Raw genomic sequence first — 25,781 nt, forward strand, 5'->3', positions numbered from 1 at the left:
TCACAGAGAGAGGTTCAGATCCCATCAGGGCTGGGAGGTCTGGAGGGCACAAGAAAGGATTTATCTGCTCCAGGAAAATGCTTGGAGTGGATCTGGGAACTGAAATCATTCAGTGGCAAAGGCAGGACTGTGAAAAGGACACAGGCTGATGCATCTGCTGCTCTCAGGTGTCACTCCTGGGGTGAGCACCCACTCCAAGGAGCCCCTTCCCAAATCTGGGACCATTGGATTCATCCCAGTGGAGCCCCATGGGTGTTTGGGGTGAGCTGGGAGAGGACTCAGGGCTTGGCAAGCAGCTCTTGCTTCAGATCCCATCAGGGCTGGGAGGTCCGGGGGCACAAGAAAGGATTTATCTGCTCCAGGAAAATGCTTGGAGTGGATCTGGGAACTGAAATCATTCAGTGGCAAAGGCAGGACTGTGAAAAGGACACAGGCTGATGCATCTGCTGCTCTCAGGTGTCACTCCTGGGGTGAGCACCCACTCCAAGGAGCCCCTTCCCAAATCTGGAACCATTGCATTCACCCCAGTGGAGCCCCATGGCTGGTTGGGGTGAGCTGGGAGAGGATTCTGGGAGGCACAAGAAAGGATTTATCAGCTCCAGGAAAGTCCTTGGAGTGGATCTGGGAACTGAAATTATCCCCAGGCCTGGAAGAGGAGTGAGGATGATTTCAGTGGCAAAGGCAGGACTGTGGGAAGGACAGAGGCTGATGCATCTGCTGCTCTCAGGTGCCACTCCTGGGGTCAGCACTCACCCCAAGGAGCCCCTTCCCAACTCTGGAACCACTGGATTCACCCCAGTGGAGCCCCATGGGTGGTTGGGGTGAGCTGGGAGAGGACTCAGGGCTTGCCAGGAACTCTCACAGAGAGAAGTTCAGGTCTAGGAGGTCGGGGAGGGCACAAAAAAGGATTTATCTGCTCTAGGAAAGTGCTTGGAGTGGATCTGGGAACTGAAATCATCCCCAGCCTGGAAGAGGAACCTCCCGCCCCATGACAAAGCCGCGGGCTGATGGCCCTGCTGAGTCAGCAGGATGTGGCACATCCTGTGTGTCCTCCCCTCTCCCGGGCACTCCGGGGCCCCCAGGGCCCGGCCCTGGCTGTGATTTCGGGAAGCGCCTCCCATGCAAACCCCGGCTGGTCAAAGGACGCTGGAGAACCACGTACTGCCTGCAAAACTCCATCCAAGGGCTTGGGACAGCTCCTGAAGGCACAGCCAAAATCCCTGCGGTGCTCTGGGGGTCACAGACACAGGCACAGCTCCCAGGGCAGCCAAATCCCGCTGGGGACACCATCCCCATGACCTGTCCCATTCCCAGTGCTCCTGAGACGGTGGGAAGTCCTCAGGAGCAGCATCCACCTGAAAGCCAGAGCAGATCCCTCCTCACCAGGGATGCTGGGCCAGGATGAGCCTCAAGCGACACACTGGGCTGCCAAACCCTGCTGGGGACACCATCCCCATGAGCTGTCCCATTCCTTTTGGAGCATCCCAGTGCTCCTGAGATGGTGGGAAGTCCTCAGGATCCACCTGACAGCCAGAGCAGATCCCTCCTCATCAGTGCTGCTGCACCAGGATGAGCCTCACAGGACAGATGGGCCAAAATCCCTGGGGTGCTCTGGAGAGGTCGCAGACACAGGCACAGCTCCCAAGGCACACAAACCCCACTGTGGACACCATCCCGGTGCTCCTGAGATAATGGAAAAGCCTCAGCAGCAGGATCCACCTGACAGCCAGAGCAGACCCCTCCTCATCAGTGCTGCTGGACCAGGATGAGCCTCACTGGGCAGCCACGGGGCAGCAGAGTGCTGGCACAGACCCCAGTGCCCATTATTCTCACCCTGCCACTCTATATATGCCACCAGTGCTCCCAGTTTCTCCCCAAAGGGTTCCTGGCCACCCTCCACCACCCTCCCCACCTCAGTGAGGACTGGGAGGTGACCTGGATGTTGTCACAGCCTTGAGGGACAGCCAGGTCCCCCCATGCCCTCCTGGAGGGGGAAGGAGTGATGGTCCTTGCCCAAACACCCTCATCCCAAGCAGTGGGAGGATGGATTTTGGGAGCCAAGCCTCTCTCCTCAAAGCTTCTCCTGCCACCACCCCGTCCCCTCAGCTGACTCCAGGGCTGTTTTCAGGACCCCACCCAGCAGCTGCTTTACACAGCTTTTCCCTTCATTTGGCTCTGATTTTCCACTCCAATCCTGCTGTTCCTGAGAGGAGAGGAGAGGGAAATGCAGCAGAGCAGAGTCTGGACAGCCCCACTGGACAACCACGGGCTGGGGGCAAAGAGGAACCACAGAACATCACCTGAGGAGGATGCTCCAGAAACCAGGGCCTTGAAGGCACAGGGAGGACCTGGATGGTTTTGCTCCCCAGTTTTTAACACTGGTTTAAAACCCAGTTTTTACCCAGTTTTTAACACTGGAGGAAAAGCTTGACCACGGGTCAAGAATGGGCTTGGGGCAAAGAGAAGAACCACAGAACATCTGGAGGCAGCTCCTCCAGAAACCAGGGCCTCGAAGGCACAGGGAGGACCTGGATGGTTTTGCTCCCCATCATCCCAAACTGGTTTATAACACTGGTTAAAACACAGTTTTTAACCAGTTTTTAGCACTGGAGGAAAAGCTTGACCATAGGTCAAGCATGGGCTGGGGGCAAAGAAGAACCATAGAACAACATCTGAGGAAGATGCTCCAGAAACCAGGGCCTTGAAGGCACAGTGAGGACCTGCATGGTTTTTCTCCCCAGTTTTTACCACTGGTTAAAACCCAGTTTTTACCCAGTTTTCATCACCAGCTGGAGCAGCCCCCGCTCCTTGCCGGTTCTCAGGCTCCCCCGGAGCACATGGAAGCAGCAGGGAGAGAACACGAGGAGAGAGTGGTGGGGCTGAGACACCGAAGGAGAGGGGGCTGCCACAGCTGCTCCCACCCCCACAGCGCCCACTGAGCCTCAGGAGCTTCAGAAATCCCTGGGTTTCACCCCAAAGCTGGCACCACTGCCAGGGATGCTCCACCATCAGGGACAGGGAGCACTTGGAACCAGAGGTCAGTGGTCAGTTCGCTTACTGGACTCCCAAAATGTGACTCCCCAACACCTTTCACACAAGGATAGAGCCCCACAGAGCTGCTGGAAGCACAATTGTCCTGCTGGGATGCGCTAAAACATAAAAATGGGATGCTACAATGCTCCACACAGGAAGGATGGACACCTCCACAGCCCCCACTGAGCCTCAGGAGCTTCAGAAATTCCTGGGTTTCACCCCAAAGCTGGCACCACTGCCAGGGATGCTCCACCATCAGGGACAGGGAGCACTTGGAGCCACAGGTCAGTGGTCAGACCTTTCACTGGACACCTTCCACACGAGGATAGAGCCCCACAGAGCTGCTGGAAGCACAACTGTCCTACTGGAATGCTCTAAAAAATAAATATGGGATGCTACAATGCTCCGTACAGGAATGATGGACACTCCCACAGCACCCACTGAGCCTCAGGAGCTTCAGAAACAGCGAGGAGGCAACACCTGGGCTTCACCCCAAAGCACCTCAAAGCTTCATCCCTGGAGCACCGCTGCCAGGGATGCTCCAGAGATGCCCCAGCAGGGACAAGGAGCACTTGGAGCCAGAGGTCAGTGGTCAGACCTCTCATTGGACACCTTTCACACGAGGACAGAGCCCCACAGGGCTGCTGGAAGCACAATTGTCCTGCTGGGATGCTCTAAAAAATAAAAATGGGATGCTACAATGTTCTACACAGGAATGATGGACACCCCTCTGGACACTGCATGGAGGAACCCCCCTCCAGCAGCTCCTTCTCCTCCCAGCACCTCAAACCTCCACTGTTCACCTCCACTGAACCCAAAGCAGCTCCGGGCGTGTCCCTGCACGCTGAGGGAAGCAGCGTGTGCACACCCACACGTGTGCACACACACACACACATGGAAAAACACACGGGAAAACACCTGGGAACACAGGTGGGGACACCCGGGAACACACATGGGCACGCAGGGACGCACAGGGGGACGTGCCAGACCACCAAGGTGGCAAGAGGGAAGTGCTGCACCAAAACACCCCAGCCATCCTCAACCACAGGTATTTCCAAAACAGGAACAGGGTGATCCCTGCCTGCCCTCACTCCACTCCTGGGGCTCTGGGGTGCCCCACAGCACCCCAGTAAATGGCAGAGGACTGGGCAAGACTGGCAGTTGCACACCAGTGCCCTTTGTTCCCCATGGAAAAGCTTCCTCCCGCCCCACGGCTGGACTTTGTCCTCTTCTCCTCCAGCAAAAAGCAAAGAGCTCCCAGAGCTGCAAACAGAGGTTTTGAGTGTGAGGAATTCATTCTCCAGACAAGGATGAGGACCTGCACCCTGCTCCAAATGACCTCCTGGCCTCTCCCAGGGCCCCACTGTGGGAAGCCAGAGCCCAGCCAGGACCACCAGGGTCGAGGCACCAGCTCAGGTGGCACCTTGGTGGCACATTCTGGCTCCTAACCGACCCAACCACGTGCTTGTGGTGCCTCCACATCCACCACACGCCTCCACCTCCTCCCCACCCACAGCCTCACAGAGCTCCCAGCACCCCAAGGTGGTGGGACAGCACCCTGACCCTATCAGATCCCCAAAAAGGAGCCCCTGAGGAGGAGGGGGGACATGCACCAGGGAGGATGGAGCGTCCTCTGCCCCACTCCAGCTCCTGGTTTTGGAGGAGAGGATGGAAGAACTTCCCTTCCAGCTCATCATCTTCCCGCAGCCTGGTTTCCAAAGGCAACGCAGCTTATGCAATGAGCGCTGCCTCCCTTCCGCCCCCACCAACTTCTGGATCCGCCGGCTGCTCCGAGCCACCTCCGAGGGCCACCGACACCTCGTGTCCCCGGAGAGCTGACCCCAGAGGGCTCGGCTCTTGGCCACCTGCACTGCCCGGATCGTCGGGCTCAATCAGCCCCGCAGGTGCCACCGAGGGGGGGTGAAGGGTGCCCTGAGCTGCTCTGCTGTTGTCACCTCCCTGCAAGGGACACAGATCAAGTGTCCAACACTCCTCAATAGGGTGAGGAAGGGCTGGAGGATGGAAACCACAGGCTCCGGCCTCCTGCAGCCCCAGACATGAATCTGGGGCAGGGATCTGGCATTTGCCCAAACCTCCTCCTCCTCCTCCTCTTCCTTCTCCATCCCTCGGACACAACGGGTCAGATGCTGCCACTGCCACGACACCAAATCCCTTCTCCAGCTTTGCTCCGAGGTGGGCAAAGGAACGGGACAGAAAAACCTCCCCCTAAACCAAAAAACAACCCCCTCTCGTTCATCCATCATCCCGGCCTCTCATTTCACCAGGCCATTCCCGTGAGGACAGGGGGGAATCCGTCACAGGAAAGCGAAAACTGCCCCAATTTCGCCGCTTTTGAAGGGAAAAACAGCCCCGGAGCGCCCAAGCGTTGCGAGAACTTCGCCACGGCCGCCGGTTCCCGGCTGGAGCCGCTGCCAGCACGGAGCACGGGCGCTGCCAAGAGCGGCCCCTCGCACATTCCCAGCCCGGCCATGGAGCTGACGAGCTCAAGTATTTACTGAATAGATCAATAAGGGCCGGGAACGCGACGTGCATGGCTTGGGAACGAGCGGTTTGGCAAGGAGCTGGATGGACGGATGGGGGGGGGGGGGGAGGCTGGACAAACGGACACACGGATGGGGGGACGGACAGCCCCGGTTGGCTGGATAAACACATTCCCAATGCCACCAGGCCCGGTCACAGCCGAACTCCGCAGCCGGGCGTCGCGGCTCGGCGAGAAGCAGCCCCGGTTATGCAAGAGGGGGAGCGTGGGGCGAGGCCGGGCTGTCACGGGCACCCCCGGGACCGCTGGGACTCGGGACCCGGTCATCCCCCGGGACACCGGGACCCCCAGTCCCGGCTCCCGCAGCGGTGCTGAGCTCCAACTTTCCCGCTTGGCTGCGGGGAAAACTTTGGATTCCAGAGGAAAATGGGATGGAGGGCGGGTGGGAGCCAGGGGAACGGGTAAAGAGGAGAAAACGGGGAGCGCCAGCGAGCGGCCCCCGCGGCTGCGGGGGGAACGGAGCGGGGGGCGCACGGTGCGCTGCGGAGGGGAGCGGGGAGGACGCGCCTCCCCAGCCCGGCCCGCAGCTCCCCGCTGCCCCCCGGTCCCTCCGGTGTCCCCACGGTGCGGTGGGGCCGGGCTGCGCCCGCTCTGCTTTGTCACGGCGGCGCCCCCCGCCCCCTCCCCGCGCCCCCGACAGCGGCGGCGGCGCCTCCCCCTCCCTCCCCGCCGGTATCGCCCCCCGACTCACCTTCGAGGGCGCGGGCGGCGGGCGCGGCCAGCAGGGCCAGGAGGCTCCCGGCGAGGGCCAGTAGCGGCCCCATGCCGGCGGCTCGGCGGCGGCGGCGGCAGCGGCGGCTCCTCACGCCGTGCTGCCCGTGGGGCGGCGCGTCCCGGGCCCGCGCACCGACATCCGCGGGGGGCGGGCGGGGGCGGGCCGGCGGCCGGGCCGGGCCGGGGGGCGGGCGGACCCTCCGGGCTGGGCGGCGGCGGTGGCGGCGGTGGCGGTGGCGGCGGGGCAGGGGGGCGGCGGCGGCGGGGGATGGGGATGGGGGGGCGGGGGGGTCTGCGCGCGCCGCCGCCGCGGCGGAGGGAGGGACGGACGGTGATTTTGGGGAGGGGGGGGAGATGGAGAGCGCGCCGCCGCCCGCCTGACGTCACCGGGCTCGAGCCGCCGCCGCCGCGGACGGGAACGGGGTGGGGGGGGGGGACACGCGCGTGGCGTTGGGGGGGGGGGGGGTCCTAAGCGCATGCGCATGCGGGGCCGGGGCTGCGCCCCCCGGTGGGTGTGGGCAGGGACAGGGTCCGCTGTCGGTACCGGTATTGCTATCGGTATGATCCGGGCAGCGGTCCGGTGTCGGTACCGGTATTGGTATCGGTATGGTCCGGCCAGGGGTCCAGTGTCGGTACCGGTATCGGTCTGGGCAGCGGTCCGGTGCCGGTACCGGTATTGGTATCGGTACGGTCCGGGCAAGGGTCCGGTGTCAATAATATATTTACAGGCAGAGGTGTCGGTATCGGTGTCAGGGGTCCGGTGCCGGTATCAATGTCAGTATGGTAAGTTCAGAGATCCGGTAGGAGTGTCCGTGTCAGTATGGTACGGGCAGAGATCCGGTGGGACTGTCGGTGTCAGTATGGTCCGGAAGGGGTCCGGTGCCGGTGCCGGTGCCGGTGTCGGTATGGTACGAGCAGGGCACCGGGGCCGGGGCCGGTGTGACACAGGTACAGGTACAGCGCTGCGGGTCCCGTTCACACGCGGTACCGGCCCGCGATGCCGCTCCAGAGCCCGGCCCGGCCCTGCTGTGGTGGCCCCCAGGTGCGGGGCAGGCCCAGCTCCCCTCTACCGGCACACGGTACCGACTGCGGGTCAGAAACGAACGAGGCAGCAGGACCCTCATCATCCTCAGGGGCAGCGGGACCCTCTCAGGGCTGCAGGACCTTCGCTGTCCCGGGCCCTTCACCATCCCCGACGGCATCAGGAGCATCGCCATTCTCCCAGCACAGCAACACCATCAGCACCCCAAGGGCCTTGGGACCCTCACTGTCCCCCCAAGGGCAGCAGGACCCTCGCCATGTCCAAAGGCAGTGGGACCCTCACTGTCCCCTGTCACCCCCCAGAGCTGTCACCCTCCAGGGCACAGGACCCTTGCCATGTCCAAGAGTAGTGGGACCCTCACTGTCCCCCGCAAGGCAGGGGGTCCCTGTCACCCCCCAGGGCACAGGATCCTTGCCATGTCCAAGGGCAGTGGGGGGACCCTCACTGTCCCCCCAAGGCAGGAGTGTCCCCCATCACCCCCCAGGGCACAGGACCCTCACTGTCCCCCCAAAGCAGGGGTCCCCTGTCACCCCCCAGAGCAGTGGGACCCCCACTGTCCCTCCAAGGCAGGGGCGAACCCCCAGGGCACAGGACCCTCGCTGTCCCCCCAAAGCAGGGGTCCCCTGTCACCCCCCAGAGCAGTGGGACCCTCACTGTCCCTCCAAGGCAGGGGCGAACCCCCAGGGCACAGGACCCTCGCTGTCCCCCCAGCCACCCCTGCAGGGGCTACAAGAGCAGGGCTCAGGATCGGGAGTCCAGAACAGCAGACCCCCATCATGGAAGTCCCGCCATCACTCACCCAACTCCGGCTTTGACTGAGAGCCGTGACGTCAGAGGCAGAGCCGTGACGTCATCCACTGGATACCCCGCTGCCTGCCAGGGCCCGGGGCCGGGGAGGGAGATGGGCAGCGGTGCCGGCGCCGTCATCGGGCACCATGCGACCCCTCCGCGTGATGTCATATGTTTTTTTAATTATGTCACACGCCCGCTCCGCCCCACCCCGCTCAGGCAGCTGCGGGGGGAGAGGGTGATTCAGGCTGCTGCGGCGCCAGATGTTCGGGAGAAGGTCCAGATGTTCCCCGGACGCCGCCCCGGCAGAAGTGTCGGGGTGGCAAAAATCGCGGTGTAACCCGGCGGGCTGGAGGGGTTTTGGGGGCCGGTTCTGTGCCCCCCATCCCCCCAGAGCCCCCAAACGTCGCACAGGACCCGGGGAGCGGGTGCGATTCTGATTTCTCCCACAGCCCCCTCCCCACTCGAGACCGTCCTGGACGGGGGCGTGGGGAGGCCGGGAAGCCCTTTCCCAGTCCCGAACGGGTTTCCACTCTCCCGGGATGTTCCGGTACACCGTGGATAAGCCGCGCTCGCGGGACTCCCGGGCGCGTTTGATGCTGGGAATGGCAGCACCGAGAGTTCACTGGCGCCACGGCGGGAAGAGCCGGGAGGAACAGCCCTGTCCCAACCCCGGTATCGCATCCCCAGTCCCGATACCACATCCCCACCCCCGGTACTTCATCCCCAGCCCCGGTACCGCATCCCCAGCCCCGGTACCGCATCCCCACCCCCGGTCCCGCATCCCCACCCCCGATACAGCATCCCCAGTCCTGGTACCGCATCCCCAGTCCCGGTACCGCATCCCCAGCCCCGGTACCGCATCTCCACCCACGGTACCGCATCCCCAGCCCCGGTACTTCATCCCCAGCCCCGGTACCGCATCCCCGGTCCCGGTACCGCATCTCTACCCCCGGTCCTGCATCCCCAGCCCCGGTACCGCATCCCCGCCCCCCGTCTCACATCCCCAGCCCCGGTCCTGCATCCCCAGTCCCGGTAACGCATCTCCAGCCACGGTCCCACATCCCCAGTCCCTGTCCCGCATCCCCAGCCCCGGCAACACCGGCCCCGCCGCCCTCGGTTCGCCCCGGTAGCACCGCGGTGCGGCAGCGCCCCCTAGCGGCCCCGAGGCGGCCGTGCCCCGTGCTGCCCCCGCCGCTCCAGTGGGCGCGGGGGTCGGAGCGGCCGAAGAGCGCCCCGGGACGGGCCAGGTACCCCCGTGAAGAACCAAATCCCCCCCAAGCAACGAGCACCCCTTTCAGTGTCCCCGCTCCCGTGTTCGGTTCGGTACCGGAGGGCGCAGCAGAGGCGGGACCAGCCACGGGCACGGACCCCAAGACGGGGACCGGGGTTCAAACCGTGCGGGGAAGGTGCACCCCGGGATCAACGGCCCGGTGCGCACGGGAACAGCGGTGCCACGGAACCAGGACACCCGCGGGAATGGGCCGGGGGCACCCACGGGGGTGGGCGGGGGGCTTGGAAGGGCGGCAAAGAGGGACCTGATTAGAGCAGGAGTAGGGTCAGGAGTGGGTGTCACAGATGGGGCGGGGGGACACGCGTGGGTACGAGCAGTGGGTGTGTGGGGGCTGCATGGGGGTCACGAGTGGGATTTGGGGTAAGAGCGTGGTCTTGATAAGGAGGACAGGAATGGGGAGATACGGGGCAAGAGTGGTGTCACGAGTGGGTGGGGGCTGATATGGGACGGACGCGGAGCCGGTGGGTGCCGCAGCCCCTCGGTGGCGACGTGCGGGGATCCCAGGTCCTGCCGGGACTCGTCCCGGTCCCGGTGCCCTCCCATCGATCCGCTCACGCGTCTCCTCCCTCTTCCTGCGCTCGGCGCTTCCCGGCGGAGCGGGGACCGGCCGCGCCCGCCGCCGCTATGGAGTGAACGAGAGACCGCGGGGAGCGGCCGGAGCGGCCGCCCCCCGCCCGCGGCTGCTCTCGCCAGGTAACGGCGGGCGGGACCGGGAGCTCTGCCGCTGCTTGGCACCTCCCGGTTCGGGGCACCGAGCTGGGGTGGGACGGGATATCCCAGGGGTGGGGGATACCCGGGGCTGGGGGGGCTGTCCAAGGACACCTCCCTGCTCCGGGGGTGGGCAGTGCGACAGGTGACAAGGGGGAGGTCCCCCTTGTCAGCCCTCACTGGGGTGTTTGGGGATGGGATGGGGATGGGGAAGGGGCTCTGGGACTGGTGGCACCGAGGCTGCATCGGCCACCGAGGTGGAAACACAGCCCAGCTCGACCCGAAGTCTGGAGCACCTACTGAGGATGGCATGCAGCTCTGCTGGCACCCAGCTCTGCTGGCACCCCACTCTCCTGGCTGGGCACTGTTTGGGGACAGGGCATGCATGGGGCAAAGGAAGATCCCTTCTTTCCCCTCTCCCACTTATGGACCTCGACAGCGAGTTCCTGGGACGGGAGCGGCACCAAATCCAGGCCGGGCTCCTGGAGCTGTGAGTCATCCTGGGCTGGGTCGGCTGGGAAGGCCCCGCTCCTTTTCCTAAGTACCAGAGGAAATTTCATGCCCCCAACACGTGGGTGTCCTCCTCGTGGCACTGTCACCAGTGTCCCACCGTGTCCTGTGTTCTGGCCTCAGCCTCGGCTGGCAGCAGTGGCGTCCTCAGCACTCTGGGGAAACTGAGGCACGCTGAGGGGCAGAAATGTTCCTCGGGTTCTTCCCGGTGAGGACAGAGTCAGAGAGAAGTCCGGGTGTTCACAGCATTTGGAAAACCTTGGAATATCCGAGAAAGCCTCGAGGAATTTGCGGGCAGGATAGGGAAGGTGCTCTGAGGTGCCCCCGCAGGGTGAGGAGGGTGCAGAGGGCTGGGAGATCACAGATCCAGGCTGGGACATCGCAGAGGGGACATGGCCAGGGGTGGGATCCATCCCTGTCCCCCCAACACAGCCTGCCCGAGGATTGGGGGCTGAGGTTGGCTGCCAGCAAGGGCTGGTGGTTAATGAGTAACATCCGTGGGATGTACGGCAGCACCCGGGGACCGGGAAGAGGACGGGGAGTGTTACGGCACTTCCAGCTTGGGAACAAGGTTTCCTGTTGCAGTGACAGCACAAAGCTCGTTCTGAGACTCTGGGGGTCCCTGAGCACCCCCTTCGAGCCTGGGCTCCTCCTGAGCCACCTTCTCGCCCAGCCTCACGGGTAGGCAAAGCCCTTGGGTGGAGGAGGAAGCGAAAGTGGCTGCGTGGAGAGGGTTTGGGGAGGGGGAGAGGGTGGGGGCCGGCGTCTCCCTCTCCCCAGGTGTTGTGTTGTGTCCTGCCCCGTGTCGAGCCGGTTTTCCCGGCTATAACACAGCTGCGACCTCGGTTTCCCTTGGAGGAGGGTCCCCATGGGATGTTGCCCCCAGGAGGGAATTGGGAAAACCAGAAGAGGGAAAGCTGGAAATTGGGATTGGAAGGATTCAGAGCACGCCTGGGCTGAAAGAGCTGCTGTGATTGATGCCAGGAGGGGACAAGGCAGATCCCCCGCCTCAAGCTCCTCCTGGGCTGTGGGCGGAGGAGGGAGCAGAGCAGCTTCTCCTGCAGGCTCCCAGCAGATCCAGGCATGCCTGGCTTAAGGCTTACGCTCCAGGTTGGCGCTTCCAGCCAGCAGCTGCCTCCCAGGGCTGAGCAGAAATACAGGTTTAATGGGGAAGGAGCATGGGGATTAACCTCGAGGGTGGCAAAGGAGAGGCTGTTTTTCCCCCTCCTGCCAAGAATCCCATTGGGACTGTGGGGAAAAGCCCAGCAGCATTCCCAGAACTGCTGTGTGCGTTTCCCACCGGGCATTGACCCCTGGGAGTCACCTCATGCCCTGCAGTGAATCCTTGGAATCTGTTTACTCCGGGCAGCGTGAAGTCGAAAGCAAAAGCATTTCTGGAAGGCGTCAACCTGCAGCCACCATGACCGGTGCCTTCCTGGGGTGGCACCGTGAGGGCTGGCGAGCCCCGGGCTGCTCCCTCCTCAGGGCTCCGGGCAGGCCGCAGGCGTTTGTTTGCTCCGGCCGCGACGTTGCCCAGTGACGCCGGCTTCCTTCCCCTCGCAGGCTTCTCGGAGTCTCTCAGCTCCACCTCCGCCCTACGCCTTCGGCGGCTCCGCGCGGCCCAGGCCCGTGGGGAACAACGCGCTGCCCGCGGGGGGACTCGAGCCGTGCCCGCAGCTCCGCGCTCGCCCCTTCGCCTGAGGGCACGGCGGGCCCGGCCCGCGCCGCCCCGGGGGTCCCGCCGCTGCCCGGCCCCTCGGCTGGGCTGTGAGACGCCGCCGGCGCTGCGGGATCCGCCGCGGGATCGGGCCTTGGCCCCGGGCGGGGCCGGCGGAACCGGCAGCGAGGTGTGTGTGTGTGTTTGTGTGTGTGCGCCTGGAGACCCCCCTGGCCGGGCGGGCCCGCGGCGCTGCGGCGGAGCCTGAGGGGGCGAGCGGGGCGGGAGCGAGGGCGGGAGCTGCCGGGAAGAGGCGCGGGCAGTGCTGAGGGGACGGGCTGGGAGTGTTGGGGTTCCGACGCCCACCTTGGGGTGCGGTGGGGCCGTGAGCCTCCAGCCCGGGCATTCCAGGTGGAATTCCCTGTGTAATGCCTCATTCCAGTTCTGCTCTTGCTTTTCCTGGTCTCTGGAGCCCACCGAGTGTGAGGGCCTCCAACTCAGCCACTTGGGGTGGAATTCCCTCATTCCAGTTCTGTTCTTGTTTTTCCTGATCTCTCGAGCCCACCAAGTCTGAGGGCCTCCAGCCCGGGCATTCCATGTGGAATTCCCTATGAAACCCCTCATTCCAGTTGTGTTCTTGTTTTTCCTGGTCTCTGGAGCCCACCGAGTGTGAGGGCCTCCAACTCAGCCATTCCAGGTGGAATTCCCTCATTCCAGTTCTGTTCTTGCTTTCTTGATCTCTGCGACCCACTGAGTGTGAGGGCCTCCAGCCTGGGCATTCCAAGTGGAATTCCCAATCTAGCACCTCATTCCAGTTCTGTTCTTGCTTTTCCTGATCTCTGGAGCCCACCAAGTGTGAGGGGCCCTCCTTGTGAGGGACACCTGAGGAAATTCTGGGGCACAGCCAAGCCACCTCACTGGGGTCACCCCAGTGGAACAGCCTCACCAAGTTTGGGGAAATTCACACTTCTCCAACTCCCCAGGAGTTCCACACTCTTCCAGCTCTCCCATGCCAAATCCAACAGCACTTGCCCATCCCTTTGAAAATCCTTGTGGCAAAAGGAGCAGGGAATCCCCAGAGATTCGGGAAACTGAGGCACAAGTGGGCTGCCAGCCCGCCCAGCATTGCCCAAGCAGCTGATCTTGGATTAACTTTCCCACTCCTCCTCCTTCTCCTCCTCCTCCCCAGCAGCCCCAGCCCAGTGGAGCAGCAGGTTCAGACGTGGAGGGACAAGCAGCAGCTCTTGACCCTCAAGGGCTGGCTGGGGGCTGCTCAAGTGGTCCCCATCCCCTCTCCTGCCTGCAGGTGACTGTTCCACGATGTCCCTGTGGAACCTCGTGTCCCACATGCCACCAGAGGAGTTCAGCAGCTTCTCCACGGAGTTTCCCCGGAGCCTGCGCTGTCTCCTGGCTGAGTGGCTGGAGAACCAACCCTGGTGAGTCCCCCTGGACCCTTCCTGCCTGGAACTTGAGGATCACACAGGTGTAGAAGTGGGATCCATGCCCATTCTCCCAACTTTTCCCCTCTCCAGGGAGTTCATCAATGGCTCAGATGCTTTCTGTACCAGCATGGCCAGCAGGATGCTCTCAGACATGCTGGACAAACTCCGCAGCGCTGCTGGCAGCGACGGGCAGCAGTGCCAGATCCTGCAGCAAGTCAGCAACATTGAGGTGTGCAGGGACCCTGGGGCTGGGCCACGCTGGGATTGCAGCCAGCTCCCAGGAAAACTTGGTTATTTTATGCTGGAAGGGCTCAATGCCTAAGGATGGTCCCTGTGTGACAAAATTTTCCAGGCTTGTGAGCAGTGAACAGACTCAGCAATTGGGTTTTTGGGATTTTTTTTGCTGTCTGAGGTTCTGCAGCCACATCTTCCCTGAAATGGTCCTGTGGGGACCCCTTGAGCCCCTCAGCCCCCAGTTGTTGGCACCTGAGGGCTGTCTCTGCAGATGTTCCCCATTTTCTGCTCGAGTGTTTGATTTCTCCTTCCTCCAGGCTTTGTGGGTCTGCATTTCCTCCTGCCGTGAGCTCTGGGTTTCATTTTTGGTGCTCTTTCTCTTATCAAGGCTGTTGGAATTGCTCTGTCTCTTTCACAACCCTCTGATTTATCTCCTCTGGCCAGTGGAGCTCAGAGCACCACAGCTGAGCAGGGCTCACTCCCAGAGCCCCATTCTGGTTGAAAATTCTTTTTTTGGTAACAGACCTTTTTAATATTCAACATTTGGGAAGGGATCAGCTTTAGTCACAACTTCTGGGGAACAGGGTGACTTTTCAAAACAAGATTTTGTTGCTTTGTTGCTTTGTTGCTTTTTTGCTGTAGGAAACAAGCAGATGTTTCAGCTTAGGGATTTTTTATTATTTAAAAGGCTGACGCAGAGCAGCCCTCCTGTGTTCACTCCTCCCTCCATCCCTCATCCCAGAACACCAAATCCTCACTCCTCCATGCCCAACCAGGCTGTTCCCTGCTCTTGGTGCTGCTGTGACCAGGTGACCCCCAGGATGGGCAACCACAGGGTGCCACACTTGGGCTTCTCATCCCCTGAATTCCAGATTTTCCCTGGAAAAGCCCACGGGGCTGCATCCAGACCCCCACACTGGAGCTCCCACCGGCACAGGAACCCACCAAGCACGTCATCAGCCATTCCCCCATAGTGTTTCTGCTGCTGTTTTGGGAAGTTGCTAATTTGGGAAATGCGTGAAGGCCGCAGGAGCTGGCACGGGGACACGGGAGGCAGAGCCAGCAGGGGAATTCCTCTCCCTGGTTTTTTGTCAGTGGAAAGCATTGATCCACCCAGGGCAGCTGGGAGAGTCTCCCCCAGGTGTCAGGCTGGAGGCTGGAGGAAATGCTCACAGGAATCCTTTCAGTTTGGATTTTTTTTTTTTTTTTTGTTCTATTTGAAGTTGATTCTTCTACTTTTTATACCAAAAAAAAAAAAATAGAGTTGGAGCCGATGATCCTGATGTTCCCTCCAACTCCAGATATCCCATGATTCTGTGCACCATTTAAAGTGGTTTTAAAGCTGGAAATCACCTCTGTGGTTGTAACAGAACCCCTGAATTACCTTGCTGAGGTGTTGTGGGTGGGGTGGGAAGGGGCAAGGAGCAGGGGCCATGTGTTGTGTCCCCTCTGACACCCCCAATTTATGTCCCCCTCCCCAGAGCACCTTCTGCCGGGACCCTCTGCGGCTGGTGGCCGTCGTGAGAGCCGTCCTGGAGGGCGAGAAGGCAGCCGTGCTCAAACGGGTGGGTGCCCCCTGCCCTCCTCCCGGGCACCCCGAGGTGCAGAGCCACCCACAACCCCCCCTGACCCGTCTCTGCTCTGCCCCAGGACCATCATCTGCCTCTCAGCTTCCACCGGCGGCAGGAGGAGCTGAAGTTCAGCCTGGGGCTGCAGCGGCTGCAGCACCGAGTCCGGGAGATCCAGGCGCTCCAGGAGGAGGGGCCAGGGCGGGATGGGGCTGTGCAGAGCCCCATGGCTCCCAGGGAGCTGCCCACCCTCATCCTGGAGGCTGTGAAGGAGCTGGAGGCGGCCAAACAGCAGGTCCTGAAGAGGATCCAGATTTGGAAGAGACAGCAGCAGCTGGCAGGGAATGGGGCCATCTTTGAGGAGAATCTGGCACCGCTGCAGAAGAGGTGAGGGGGAACAGGGCAAAGCTGGGGGATCCTGAGCAACCTGCTCCCACCACCAGGTGAGTGAGGATGAAGTGCTGAGTGTCTCCCTTTCCCCAGGTGTGAGAACCTGGTCGAGGTTTACTTCCAGCTGCAGCAGCAGGTGATGGCAGCGAGCACAGAGCTGGGCCCTGAGCTGCTGCCCCGGCTCCTGGAGCGCTTCAACGAGGTCTTGTCCAGCCTGGTCAAGAGGTAACACCTGGGGGCTGTGGTGGCCAGGGATTGAGGTGGGTCTGGTGGCTGTGCCAAGTGCCACGGTGTCCCTTTGTCCCTCAGCTCCTTCCTGGTGGAGAAGCAGCCCCCACAGGTGCTGAAGACCCAGACCAAGTTCCAGGCGAGCGTGCGGTTCCTGCTGGGCCCGCGGCTGCTGAAGGCGCTGCCCAAGCCCTACGTGGTGAGGGCTGACATGGTGACAGAGAAGCAGGCACGGGAGCTGGAGCTCAGCAACTACAGCAACATCCTCAGGTGAGCAGCGGGTGTGGGGAAAGAGGGTTTCCCAACCACCATTCCCCCCCTAATCCCCTTCTCTACCCAGTGAGAGCACGGGGGAGATCTTGCACAACACGGTGGCACTGGAGACCAACCCCACCAGCGGGAACTGCTGTGCCAACTTCAAAAACGTGGTAAGTGCCACCAGCTAGGGGCTGGACTGGGGGCTGCATTGGGTTTTTGGGGGTCCTGAGGCTGGGGATGCTCAGCTCTCCCTCCCCAGCTGCTGAAGAAGATCAAGCGCTGTGAGAGGAAAGGCTCAGAGTCGGTGACGGAGGAGAAATGCGCCGTCCTCTTCAGCACCAACGTCACCTTGACCCCCAGCAACATCTCCATCCACCTCCAGGTACCATGGGATGGGGTTGGATGTGCTGAGCCTTCCCTGTGGGACGCTGGTTCAATCCCAGGGCAGCCACCACGCCTGGCTCAGGGTCACTGTGTGCCCCCAGGTCCTGTCTCTGCCCATTGTGGTCATCGTCCACGGGAACCAGGACAACAACGCCAAAGCCACCGTGCTGTGGGACAACGCCTTCTCTGACATTGTGAGTGCCACCAGCTGCAGGGAAGGAGCTGGAACCTGGGGCTGACTGGGCTTTGCACTCCCACCAGTGCATGTGGGAGCAGGAGCCCAGGGTGGGACATGGTGGGCATCCTGTCCTGATGTCCCCCTGCCCGGCCGCAGGACCGGGTGCCCTTTGTGGTGGCCGAGCGGGTGCCCTGGGACAAGATGTGTGACACCCTGAACCTGAAGTTCATGGCAGAGGTGCAGACCACCAAGGGGCTCCTCAAGGAGCACTACTTCTTCCTGGCCCAGAAGATCTTCAATGACCACAGTGCCAGCCCTGAGGACTTCCAGAGCCGCCACGTCTCCTGGGCCCAGTTCAACAAGGTGACTGGGAGGGATGGCCAAGGTGGGCAGGGGCCAGCATGGCCATGGGGAGCCTCATGGCTTCTTTCTGCCTCAGGAGATCCTCCCTGGCCGAGGATTCACCTTCTGGCAGTGGTTTGATGGAGTCCTGGACCTCACCAAGAGATGCCTCAAAAGTTACTGGTCGGACAGGTGGGTGCCCCAGGGCTGAGCTTTGGGGGGGTCCTGATCCCACCCCACTGCCATGGGTGGTCCTGATCCCTGTTCCCCACCCATCCAGGCTCATCATGGGCTTCATCAGCAAGCAGTATGTGTGCAAGCTGCTGAGCCTGCAGCCAGATGGGACCTTCCTGCTCCGCTTCAGCGACTCCGAGATCGGGGGCGTCACCATCGCTTACGTCATGCGGGGCAAGGACGGTGAGCCGGGGTCAGGTGCTGTGCAGGGGAGGGGTCCTCACTGCCAGGGGGTGTGGGCAGCTCCAGGAACCAGCACTGGAATGCAGTGACGTGTCTCCCCTCGCTCAGGCTCCAGCCAGGTGGAAAACATCCAGCCCTTCTCTGCCAAGGATCTGTCCATCCGCTCCCTGGGCGACCGCATCCGGGACCTGGCGCAGCTCCGGAACCTGTACCCCAACATCCCCAAGGACCAGGCCTTTGGGAGTCACTACAACAGTGAGTGGGGAGGGCCTGGATGGGGCCCGGGGTGCTCCTCTGCAATGCTGTGAGGGGGGGTTATGGACCAGGCCTTTGGGAGTCACTACAACAGTGAGTGGGGAGAGCCTGGATGGGTCCTGGGCTCCCCCTCTGCACCCCAGAAATGCTGTGAAGGGGGAGTTATGGACCAGGTGTACAACAGTGAGTGAGGAGGGCCTGCATGGGCCCTGGGGTGCCCCTCTGTAATGCTGTGAGGGAGGTTATGGACCAGGCCTTTGACAACAGTGAGTGGGGAGGGCTTGGGTGAGTCCTGGGGTGTCCCTCTGCACCCCAGCAATGCTCTGAGGGGGTTATGGACCAGGCATTTGGGAGTCACTGCAACCGTGAGTGAGGAGGGCCTGGATGGGCCCTGGGCTGCAGGGGCCCATCCTCTCACCTCCTTCTGAGAATGAAAATTCATTATAAACTTCAAAGTCTCCATCAGCCTAAAAATAAGACTTCTACTCCCTTACCTTCTTCCCCATTGCACTGGTCGTATCATGATCTATCCTACAAGGTATATGGTCTCAGACCCCTACATTACAAAATTGTTCACCTACCTGCTATTCTTCATTGAACATCTTCTGGGCCAGGAAGAAGTAGTGCTCCTTGAGGAGCCCTTGGTGGTCTGCACCTCTGCCATGAACTTCAGGGTGTCACACACACTCTGCACCCCAGCAATGCTCTGAGGAGGGTTATGGGTGTCACCCAGGTGGCCCCAGGGCTCGCAGGGGCAGCTGGGGCTGGCAGAGATGGTTGGCAGGGCATGGTGGGGTTGGTGGTTCATGGATGATTCTCCTCCCTGAGCAGAAGAGCAGACAGGCAAGGACGGCCGGGGCTACGTCTCCACTGCCATCAAGATGACTGTGGAGAGTGAAAGGTGGGTGTGAGGCCATCTCTGTGCTGGAGGTGTGTGCATATGGGCCAGGGTTTGCACAGACCCCCCCGGCCAGCAGGGGGAAATGCCTGACTGGGGAAAACAGAGCTGTGCTGGTGGCAAAGAGCCCCTTGTGGGCCCTCAGGATGTGCTGGGCATGTCTGTGCACCTCCCACCCTCCCCTCGAGCACCCACTGGCACATGTCCCCTTCAGAGCCCCCCTGGCACATGTCCCCCCTCAGAGCCCCCCTTGAGCACCCAGTGGCACATGTCCCCCTTCAGAGCCCCCTTTGAGCATCCACTGGCACATGTCCCCCTTCAGAGCTCCCCTGAGCACCCAGTGGCACATGTCCCCCTTCAGAGCCCCCCTGAACACCCATTGGCACATGTCCCCCCTCAGAGCCCCCCTGAACACCCATTGGCACATGTCCCCCTTCAGAGCCCCCCTGCACACCCACTGGCACATGTCCCCTTCAGAGCCCCCCTGAGCACCCATTGGCACATGCCCCCCTTCAGAGCCCCCCCTGAGCCTGGACCTGGCAGTGCTGATGGGCTCCACGTGTTTTTGCAGGGACCAGCACCCTCCAAACACCATGGGGGCCCCCCCCGAGGCCCCCCAGGCCCAGATGTTCAACCTGCCCATGCTGCAGCACGAGCTGCACCCTGAGAATCTGCAGCCACTGCTGGGCCCCATGTGGTGAGTGCCCTGCTGCGGGGCGTGGGGTGGGGGCTGTGGCAGTGCCCCCCTCTCAATCTGAACCTCTGTGTGTGTGCACTGCAGCTCCCCCACTCCATTCTGCCCCCAGCCCATGCCCGGGGGCTACCCCTCGGTTGAGAGCAGCATCATGACGGTGCCCGACAGGCTGACCCCCCCCTTCCACAGGTAGGAGCAGGGCAGGGCAGGGTGGGGGGCACGGGGGACACCCCACCACCCCCAGCACATTTCAGGGGTGTTCCCCTCTCTCTGAGTGCTCCTGCTCCCCACAGCCCATCACAGATGCTGTCGCCTCCCTCGCTGTCCCACTGCCAGGACCCTGCCTTCAGGACCCCTGGGTAAGAGCTGGCACACAGGTGGAAGGGGGGCACCATGCCCTGTGCACCCCTTTACCCCCTCCCCACCCAATGCCAAGCTGGCAGAGCCCCATACCAGCCCCCCATAAACCAAGCAGTGCCCCCCAATACCTTGGGGCTGGTGAGTGCCCTGGGGGACAGTTTCTAGCCCATTCTTTGCCACCCCAGACCCTTCATGCCCAACCAGTTCCTGCCCGGGGAGGTCCCGCAGCTGCTGCCCGCGGGTCCCTCAGCGGAGCCGCAGGACGTGGACATGCCCGAGCTGCCCCCGTTCCCGCTCATGGAGGACGCGTCGCTGCAGAGCCCTCCGCGGTGGTAAGCACGGGGAGGGGGCAGCAGGGGGAAGCCCCTCCCAGTCCCCACCCCGTCACCCTGCTGCTTCTGTCCCCAGGATGTCGCCCAACATGGATCAGCCATCAGCCTCAGAGTTGGAGCAGCTCCTGGAGGTGTCCCCGTTGCCCCCCTTTGCCCCCCTCCAGCAGCACAGCGTGTACCCCAATTCCAGCCTGTCCTCCTGGGGGCTGGGGGACGCACGGTGGGATGACAGCATCCGGCCAGGACACGCGTGAGGGGGCTCCTGGTGAGGGGAGGGGGACATCGGACTGCGACCCCCTCCCCTCAACTCCCTCCCAGCCTTGCTGGGTTCATGGACTTGCTACGACTCCCGCAGGAGTGAAAACTCCAGCTGGGAAAGGCGGGGTTGGGAGGATTTGGGGTAACCCCTGTCCCCCCCCCCAACCTCCGTGCATTGCTGCCGCCCTCCCGGGGGTCCGCGGGTGAGGGGCTGCGGGTTTAGGGGGGCCCCGTCCTGCGTGGGGGGCACCGGCAGTAGCCGCACGCGGTGCCCCCGGCCCACGCCCGCCGGGATGAGTCACCGCGGGGGCGGGAGGCGGCAGCGCGAACGGCGCCGGGGCGGAGGTGCCAGCCCGGTGCCCCCGGCAAAGGAGGGGGGACACACCGGGACCCCCATGGAAAGGGGGGGACACGACCCTCCCCGCACCCCCGCAGTCAGCGCTTGCTTTGGGGTTTTTTGTTCGTCACTCCCCCTCCCCACCTCCAGGCTGGAGCAAGGGGGGTAGGAAGATAAGCCATAAAATAAAGTTTTATTCCAAAATAACAAAATAAATAATCTACTGTACACGGTACAAAGGAAGAGTCGCTAATGCTCTAAAAAGACACCACACAGTCCTAACGGGGGGGTGGGGGTGTGAATGGGAACCCCGGGGCTGGGTTTGTAGGGATGGGAGGGGGGATAAGGAGGGGTTTTGGGGTGGGGGGAACAGCACCTCCCCAGTGCCCATCAAAGCCGCCTGCATCGTGCTGGGAGGGGGTGCCACCCCCCTGGCACGTGTGGCACCCCCCGGCACAACAGGGACCATGCTGGAAGCACACGCAGGTATCGGGGCGCGGGGGGGGGGGGGATGCGTGCGGGGGTGTGGGTGTGTGGGGGGTATTTACAGCCGATTCGGTGCTGGGGAGGGGTCGCAGGGCTTGGGGGGGTGCACAGTGAGCTGGCACGTGCTGCGGGGAGGGGGCTGGCGGCTGCTGCGTGGGCGCTGCGGGTGCGGGTGTGTGTGTGGGGGGACCGTGTGCCCGGCGTGGGCGGCAGCGCTGACGTGGGGGAGCGCACAGTGCGACGCGTCTGTCCCCGAGCTGTGATGGGGAGGGGGGAACGGTCAGCACGGGGCTCTACAGGGTGGGCTCCAGTCCATCGAGGGCTCCCCAGCCCTGGGAGAGCGGAGCCGGGCGGGATGAGGGTATTGCTGCTGCGGGGAGTTCGCATCCCGCCGCGGCTGAGGTAACCAGAGCGTCGCTGTGGGACGGGAGGGGGGCCAGGGAGGGTTGTGGATGAGATCCCCCCTCCCGTCCCCAAGCTCCCCGGGGCCCGGAGCGCCGCCGCACCCGTCCCCCAGCACGTTATTGCTTCGTTAATGGTGGCGGGGGGACTACGGGGGCCTCACTGCCTGCTGGTCTCCTGCTCCACCTTGATGGTGCCCCGAGGGGGGTCTGGGGGGGCCGGAGGACCCCGTTCCGCCAACCCGTCCTCGAACTCTGCGGGGAGAACACGGGAGATGAAGTCAGGACACGATTCTACAGCACAAGGCAGCGGTGCCCTCCTGACCCCTGCCCGCGGCAAAGCCCCCCCGGCCCCTCGGGGGGCTCACCTGGTCCCGGGGGCTTCCCCGGCAGGCAGGGGCTGAGCCGCCCCACGCGGTCGTGAGAGACCAAGCGGGCCAGGCGCAGCCCCTCGTCCATCAGCGTCTGCTGGAGGATGTGGCGGCTCCAGAGCCCGTGGGGAGCGAGGCCGAGGGGCACGTCCGGGGCCGCGCCGGGCGGAGGGGTCAGCCGGGGACAAGCGCCCGCCGCTGCCGAGAGAGGGGCGACAATCAGCGCGGGGAGAGGGGGCCGAGCACCACCAGAGAAAGGGAGAAACCGCAGACTCACCCTGTAAATGGCCATCGAGGCTCTCCCCGGAGATGCTGCCCGCGTCCTCCTCCAAGCTGGCTCGGTACCCGGCGCCGGGCGGCTCCAGCCCCACCGGCAGTGCCAGGAGCTCAGGGCGGCTCTGCTCTCCAGCCTGCCAGGAGCACACAGGTGAGCAGAGATCCCCTGCACCACCCACCCCACAACACCCACGGCGCTGGCATGGGCAGCCCCGGGCACGTTGCAGCGTCACGCCCACGGTCACAGGTGTGCACACCTGCACACGCTGCTTCCCCCTGCACCTGTACCCACCTCCTGCTTGAGCCGCTTGGCCACCACGGCGCCGCTGTCCTCGGGATGGGCCCTGGGGGTGGAAAGGGGCTGTGTCAGGCGTGGGGGTGGCCACAGCAAGGCTGTGAGCAGAGCCACCAGGCAGGTGGGGTTCTGGCACGGATGGAATTGGGGGTGGGAAGAAGAGGGAAGCAGCTGGAGAGCAAAGGGAAAAGGCAGCGCTGGCACGGTGGGCAGGGGACTTTGGGGATGGAGGCAGGAGATAGGGCATCCCCAGCGGCATCCCTTTGCTGCCTGGCATCCCTTCCCACGCCTGGCATCCCCGTCATTCCCATCCTCCCCACGTCCCACGCTCCGAGGTCAGGCAGAAACCTCCCACGCTGGCAAAGGGGAACTGGGGGCCACAGGGTCCTGCCCCATCCAGAAGTGCTGGGGGCAATGGGGTGACAACCAGACCCCCATAGGCCTACAAGGGTGGGGTTTGGGGCTCACCTGGCCACCTTGAGCGAGGACAGGTAGGTGCTCTCCCGTGCCACCTGCCGTGAGAGCGAGAAGAGCTCGACGCGCCGCAGCAGCAGCGAGTTGTCCCGCAGGCAGAACTGGGCGGCCGCCTCATTGATGATGAGCTGGGGGCAGAAACGATGCGTGAGCGGGGACAGGGACACGGCAGCACCCACGGGACAGCACCACCCACACAACCCTCGGCTAAGGCAGCGCCAGCTCCAGCCTGGCGTGGGAGGAGAGCTCAAATCCCACCCACTCACCACACCCCCAGAGCCACCCCATTCCTTGTCCCATGTCCCAAGCCAGCGCATCGCAGAACTCCAAGCACGGAGCTCACTCACCTCGTGCAGGGTGAGCTGCTTGCCCTCACGGCGCCGGGCCTCGCCGCGCCCGTAGATCGCGCTGTGCCGCCGGATCTCCTCCTCCTTCTGCCGGTCCCCGTCCTCCAGCTGGAAGATGTGCCCCACAGATTTGGCCAGCTTCTTGTTGAGCTTCATCAGCGCCCTCAGCTCGGCCTCGCCACCCCGAGGGCAGCTCTGCAGCAGCCTCTCCACGCTCTCCACCACCGTCCGTGCCAACTCCGGCTCCAGCTCCGTGCCCACCGCCTGCTCCCCGCTGCTCCCGCTCGGAGAGAAGGGGGGACCCCCGGGCTCCTCATCCCCTCCACCCTCCGACTCGGGGGTGCTCCTTCCCGGCCACGGTGGAGCTGCTGATGGCGACAGCTTCTCCCCTGGCTCCGTGGGGCTGCGGGCTGGGGGCGTCCCGGCGCTGCCACCCCCTTTGCCCGCTGCCTCTCCAGGGCTGGCGTGCCCGTTGCTGAGTGCCTTGCGCCCACCGGCCTCGGAGAGCTTGAAGAGTGGGATGCTGCTGACCGGGACGGCCGACACGGGCTGGCTGAAGAGCCCTGGGTTGGAGGCCCACTCCCGCAGGGCCTTCTGGAGGCGGCGGACGTGGAGGGGTTTGGTGGCCATGCCCACCAGCGCCATGATCTCCAGGAACTCCTCCTCGCCCGCCTCGCAGAGCTGCTGCACGTCGTCCCCCCCTTGCTGGATGAAGGTCTCGTAGTAGCCCAGCAGGTTGGCACGTTGCAGCACCCGGTAGAGCTGCAGCTCCCCCAGCGTGCGGGGCAGGGCCATGACGAGCCTGTGGAGGTGGACAGAGAACAGACGGACTCACCACCGGACAGATGGACATGCAGGAGAAAGCCCTTCCCCACCCTTAGGCCTGGTACAGGGCAGAGGGAGCATTCCCGTGTGTTCCAGTGTCCCTAAACCCCACAGGGCATCCAGTCCCACCCATGTGCTCCAAACTGGGATGGTCCCTGCAGCCACAGCCCCTGGACGTGGCACAGACACGAGTGGGGTCACCCTCACCCCAACCCCTACCCTGGGCTGTGCCCAGTCTGTGCCCACCCCAGCCAGCATCCCCTCCATGCCGGGTCCTCACACAGGGCAGGACACGCATCTGGGGGCTTCCCCCAGCCCCCCATACCCAGGGGTGATGTTCCAGTGCCAGTGCCAGAACCAATCCCTCCATGGCCAATATCCCCCTGCCCTGCCGTGCCCTGTTCCCCTGTGGGTCCCCTGGATCCCACCAGGGCCACCCTTCCCTGGTGACCCCGCCCCAGTCCCACCAGGGCCATCCTCTCACAGCATCCCCGCACCTGCCCGGTGCCCCGAGCCCACCCTGTGCCTTATCCCCCCCCATTCCTCCCAGCCCCACCGTGGTCACCCCTTCCCCGGGCTCTCCGCTCTGCCCGGTGACCCCCACTGTCCATCCCCCCGTCCCTCTGTGCTGCTACCGCTGCCGAGCCTCCCGACCCCCCCCGGTACCCTCCGGTGCCCCCGGTGGGTGCCATCCTCTCCCCGTGCATCCCGGACCCTCCCGGATCCCCGTGGCTACCACCCCTGCTGCCCCCCGCCCTGCCCGGTGTCCCCCGCCGCCCCGTCCCCCTCCGCTCCCCCCAGTCCCACCGGGACTCCCGCCCTGCCCGGTGCCCCCCTGCGCCCCATCCCCTCCCCGCCGTCCCCCCCGTTCGCTCACCGCCGCCTGGAACCGCCTCCGTCCGCTCCGCCCGCCCCGCCGGGCGGCCGGGGAGGGGCGGGGGGGCTCCGGGGCCGGCTCTAACCGGGGGGTCCGGGGGGTGCCGCTGCTCGGGGGGTCCCGCGGCCGGGCCGGGCGCGCTCCCTCCGCCGCGCCGCGCCGCTCTGCGCGCCGCCCACACGGGCGGGACCGTGAAATAGCAGCGGCCCCGGCTGCGCCGCGCGTGGGAGGCCCCGGGGGCGGATCCCGCGGCTGCCGCCCCCGCCGAGCGCGGGGAACGGGGGGGGGGGGCAGCGGCGGGGGCGGCAGCTCCGGGCCCCCTTCTTCCCTCTCCCCGTTACCGGAGCAGCGGGAGGGGAGCGGCGCCCCGCACGGCGGCACCGGGGGTCCCGCAGCCCCGGCAGGGAGCGGGCAGGACACGCGTGGCACGGGGGGTCCGTGGCAGAGGCAGAAGCCCCCGAAAGGACGCGCGGTGCTCGGTGTTGGCGTGGACGCCCCGAATCCCCGCTCGCAGCATCGCCGGTGTCGGTGACAACGAGAGCGGGCG

General features: G+C 64.0%; 3 protein-coding genes across 4 annotated transcripts in view; 1 reads left to right on the plus strand and 2 right to left on the minus strand.

The window, feature by feature from the left end:
* Window positions 1-6,366, minus strand: part of LRP1 (LDL receptor related protein 1) — a 120,313-nt gene extending 113,947 nt beyond the window's left edge. Inside the window, exon 1 of the mRNA XM_054294216.1 lies at window positions 6,285-6,366. Coding sequence (XP_054150191.1) covers window positions 6,285-6,357 — 73 coding nt within the window. The 5' untranslated portion in view covers window positions 6,358-6,366. The remainder of the gene's footprint in view (window positions 1-6,284) is intronic.
* Window positions 6,367-13,627: 7,261 nt separating this feature from the next.
* On the plus strand, window positions 13,628-20,663 carry STAT6 (signal transducer and activator of transcription 6). Its single transcript, XM_054294212.1, has 19 exons — window positions 13,628-13,743; window positions 13,840-13,978; window positions 15,465-15,548; window positions 15,634-15,938; window positions 16,035-16,166; window positions 16,251-16,439; window positions 16,510-16,597; window positions 16,687-16,809; window positions 16,913-17,005; window positions 17,146-17,352; window positions 17,429-17,523; window positions 17,612-17,748; window positions 17,857-18,003; window positions 18,835-18,904; window positions 19,473-19,598; window positions 19,683-19,784; window positions 19,889-19,954; window positions 20,141-20,287; window positions 20,364-20,663. The coding sequence occupies exons 1-19, from the start codon at window positions 13,628-13,630 to the stop codon at window positions 20,539-20,541; spliced, it is 2,544 nt and encodes an 847-aa protein (XP_054150187.1). The 3' UTR covers window positions 20,542-20,663.
* Window positions 20,664-21,427: 764 nt separating this feature from the next.
* Window positions 21,428-25,277, minus strand: NAB2 (NGFI-A binding protein 2). Of its 2 annotated transcripts, XM_054294213.1 has the most exons (7): window positions 25,235-25,277; window positions 23,533-24,334; window positions 23,180-23,313; window positions 22,709-22,760; window positions 22,418-22,550; window positions 22,138-22,338; window positions 21,428-22,024 (listed from the first exon to the last, which is right to left on the minus strand). In XM_054294213.1, the coding sequence occupies exons 2-7, from the start codon at window positions 24,325-24,327 to the stop codon at window positions 21,930-21,932; spliced, it is 1,410 nt and encodes a 469-aa protein (XP_054150188.1). In that variant the 5' UTR covers window positions 24,328-24,334; window positions 25,235-25,277; the 3' UTR covers window positions 21,428-21,929. The 2 variants fall into 2 exon arrangements, with proteins under 2 accessions (XP_054150188.1, XP_054150189.1); XM_054294214.1 differs by lacking the exons at window positions 22,138-22,338; window positions 25,235-25,277 and having other exon boundaries at window positions 23,533-24,778.
* Window positions 25,278-25,781: the final 504 nt, after the last annotated feature.

This window comes from Melozone crissalis, unplaced genomic scaffold (assembly GCF_028551555.1).
Source record: "Melozone crissalis strain CALT ecotype California unplaced genomic scaffold, PUWL_Pcris_2 ptg000222l_1, whole genome shotgun sequence".
Taxonomy (NCBI): domain Eukaryota; kingdom Metazoa; phylum Chordata; class Aves; order Passeriformes; family Passerellidae; genus Melozone; species Melozone crissalis.